This window comes from Rutidosis leptorrhynchoides, chromosome 8 (genome assembly GCF_046630445.1).
Source record: "Rutidosis leptorrhynchoides isolate AG116_Rl617_1_P2 chromosome 8, CSIRO_AGI_Rlap_v1, whole genome shotgun sequence".
NCBI classification, from domain to species: Eukaryota; Viridiplantae; Streptophyta; class Magnoliopsida; order Asterales; family Asteraceae; genus Rutidosis; species Rutidosis leptorrhynchoides.
The window spans coordinates 245,260,508-245,262,974 of NC_092340.1; the positions used below are offsets into that span (position 1 = coordinate 245,260,508).

The 2,467-nt window shown below is 34.2% G+C and overlaps 1 protein-coding gene across 1 annotated transcript; it reads left to right on the plus strand.

The window, feature by feature from the left end:
* Window positions 1-1,042: 1,042 nt before the first annotated feature.
* On the plus strand, window positions 1,043-1,768 carry LOC139864069 (uncharacterized). Its single transcript, XM_071852656.1, has one exon. The coding sequence runs from the start codon at window positions 1,043-1,045 to the stop codon at window positions 1,766-1,768; it is 726 nt and encodes a 241-aa protein (XP_071708757.1).
* The last annotated feature ends 699 nt before the right edge of the window (window positions 1,769-2,467 follow it).

The following is a 2,467-nucleotide window of genomic DNA, read 5'->3' on the forward strand; positions in this document are numbered from 1 at the left end:
TATGGTTGGATTATTAAACCAAATATTGCCCCTCAAGTCTGGTAGCCTAAGACTTAGAAAAATGACCCCTAATTGACGCGAATCCTAAAGATAGATCTATAGGCCTAACAAACCCCATTCTAGAATTTGAAATGCTTTAATACTTTGATTTATATGGTGATTGTGATTGCCAATTTATGACATACTTGCGAGTATGCGGGGAATATTCTATATGCATTATGTTAATGTCAGTTACCAGGTGTTCATCATAGAATGATTTTTATACACTTGCGAGTGTAAGATTATTGAATAAATGAAATCTTGTGGTCTATTATATTAATTTGATAATATAAAGGTTAAACCTATAACTCACCAACATTTTTGTTGACGTTTTAAGCATGTTTATTCTCAGGTAATTATTAAGAGCTTCCGCTGTTGCATACTAAAATAAGGACAAGATTTGGAGTCCATGATTGTATGGTATTGTGTAAAAACTGCATTCAAGAAACTTATTTCGATGTAATATATTTTTATTGTAGACCATTATGTAATGGTCGTGTGTAAACGGTATATTTTAGATTATCATTATTTGATGATCTACGTAATTTTTTTTAAAAACCTTTATCGATAAAATAAAGGTTATGGTTGTTTTAAAAATGAATGCAGTCTTTGAAAAACGTCTCATATAGAGGTCAAAACCTCGCGACGAAATCAATTAATATGGAACGTTTATAATCAATATGAGCGGGACATTTCAATAAAGAGGTTAAAATATTGGAACATCGCGTTAATGACCTCTCATATATGGCGTATTCTTTCACATAAACAAACGTTGTGGGTTCGTTGGATCCACACATATCGTTTAGCAAATTATCATTTTTGGGAGGTTCTAATTACGGCTAATGCTAGTTGGAGTTGGAGAAAATTGTTGCGTCTCCGTCCGACTATAAAACAATTTTTTATTCATAAAATAGGCAATGGTAACACAACTTCTACTTGGTTTGACTCTTGGAGCAATTTGGGTAGGATGGATTCTTTTATTTCAGTAAGTGATATATGTGAAATGGGTGTTCACAGTAAAGTGAATGAGGTAGTGTCTAACTCTACTTGGTTGTGGCCTCACTCATGGGTTACAAAATATCCTCAATTGTTGCAGATTCATATGCCTATATTTTCAACGCAAGCTGATGATGTTCTTTGGCTCGGCATTGATGGTCTGGTGCATAACTTCTCAGTTCAACAAGTGTGGGAAGTTATAAGACCGAGATCCTCTTCGGTTGTCTGGTTTCGGGTTGTATGGTTCTCTCAGTGTATTCCTCGACATGCTTTTCTTGTGTGGCTTTTGATGGGAGAAAGACTAAAGACCCAAGATAAATTTAAGAGTTGGGAGATTCATAATGGTATGCGGTTATTATGCCTGTTGTGTAATGAGTGCCCAGATTCGCATGATCACTTATTTTTCGACTGTAAATTTTCATCTTTGGTTTGGAGTAAAGAAGCGGCTATGACTTGGCTTCCTCAACGTACAAACTGGAGGCACTTATGTGTAGTGATGTCTGGTTCGGCTGCTAGAAATACCTCTAACATGGTGGTGGCTAAACTTATTTTCGGAGCTTCAGTGTATTTCATTTGGCAAGAACATAACAACAGGATTTTTAAAAAGTCTCACCGTACGGAAGTGAAGTTGTTTGATGATATTTTTAGTACTATTCGGCTAAAATTGTTGTCAATAAAATTCAAGAATTTGGCAAATGTTGAGAGGATGAAAGCGACGTGGCAGATCCACTAGTTTCTTTTTGTGTCTTGGGGTTCTACTATGAGTTGTAATTTGCTTGTAGTTGGTCATTTAGTTGCTTCAGGGCTCTCCTGTTGTTCCTGTTTTGTAATGCTCCATTCTTTTATTCTTTAATAAAATTTACCGGGGTAACCCTTTACCTAAAAAAAACATTCAATGTACTGCCAAACATCGACAAACCTATAACAATGTAACTTTCACACATAATCAGAACACACCTCAAAAAACAACTTACCAATAGATTAACGATAAGAGAACCAGTGGTATTCCCTCTCAAATTACATATTAACTTAACGATTGAACGTTACACCGTACAACACAGCTGGAATCTGCACACCCCAATACTTACATGCATACTCTATATGTGCTTAAAACTAAGAAATATACAATATATGAAGCTATTCCAATATATAAATATACAAATACTCGTAGGTAATTAGAAGAATACTAATAACCTTTTTCTTGTTAGAAATCTCTCAAGTAACCTACTCTCTTTCATTCAAATCATAATAATCAACATCAATCAAACAACAAATTGTGAGTTTTAATCTCAAATAACAAAATCATATACAAATACTCGTATGCAATTAGAATAATACTAATAAGTAATAACCTTTTTCTTGTTAGAGATCTCCCAAATAACCTAGTCTCTTTCATTCAAATCATAATCAGCATCAATCAATCAATTAGCCA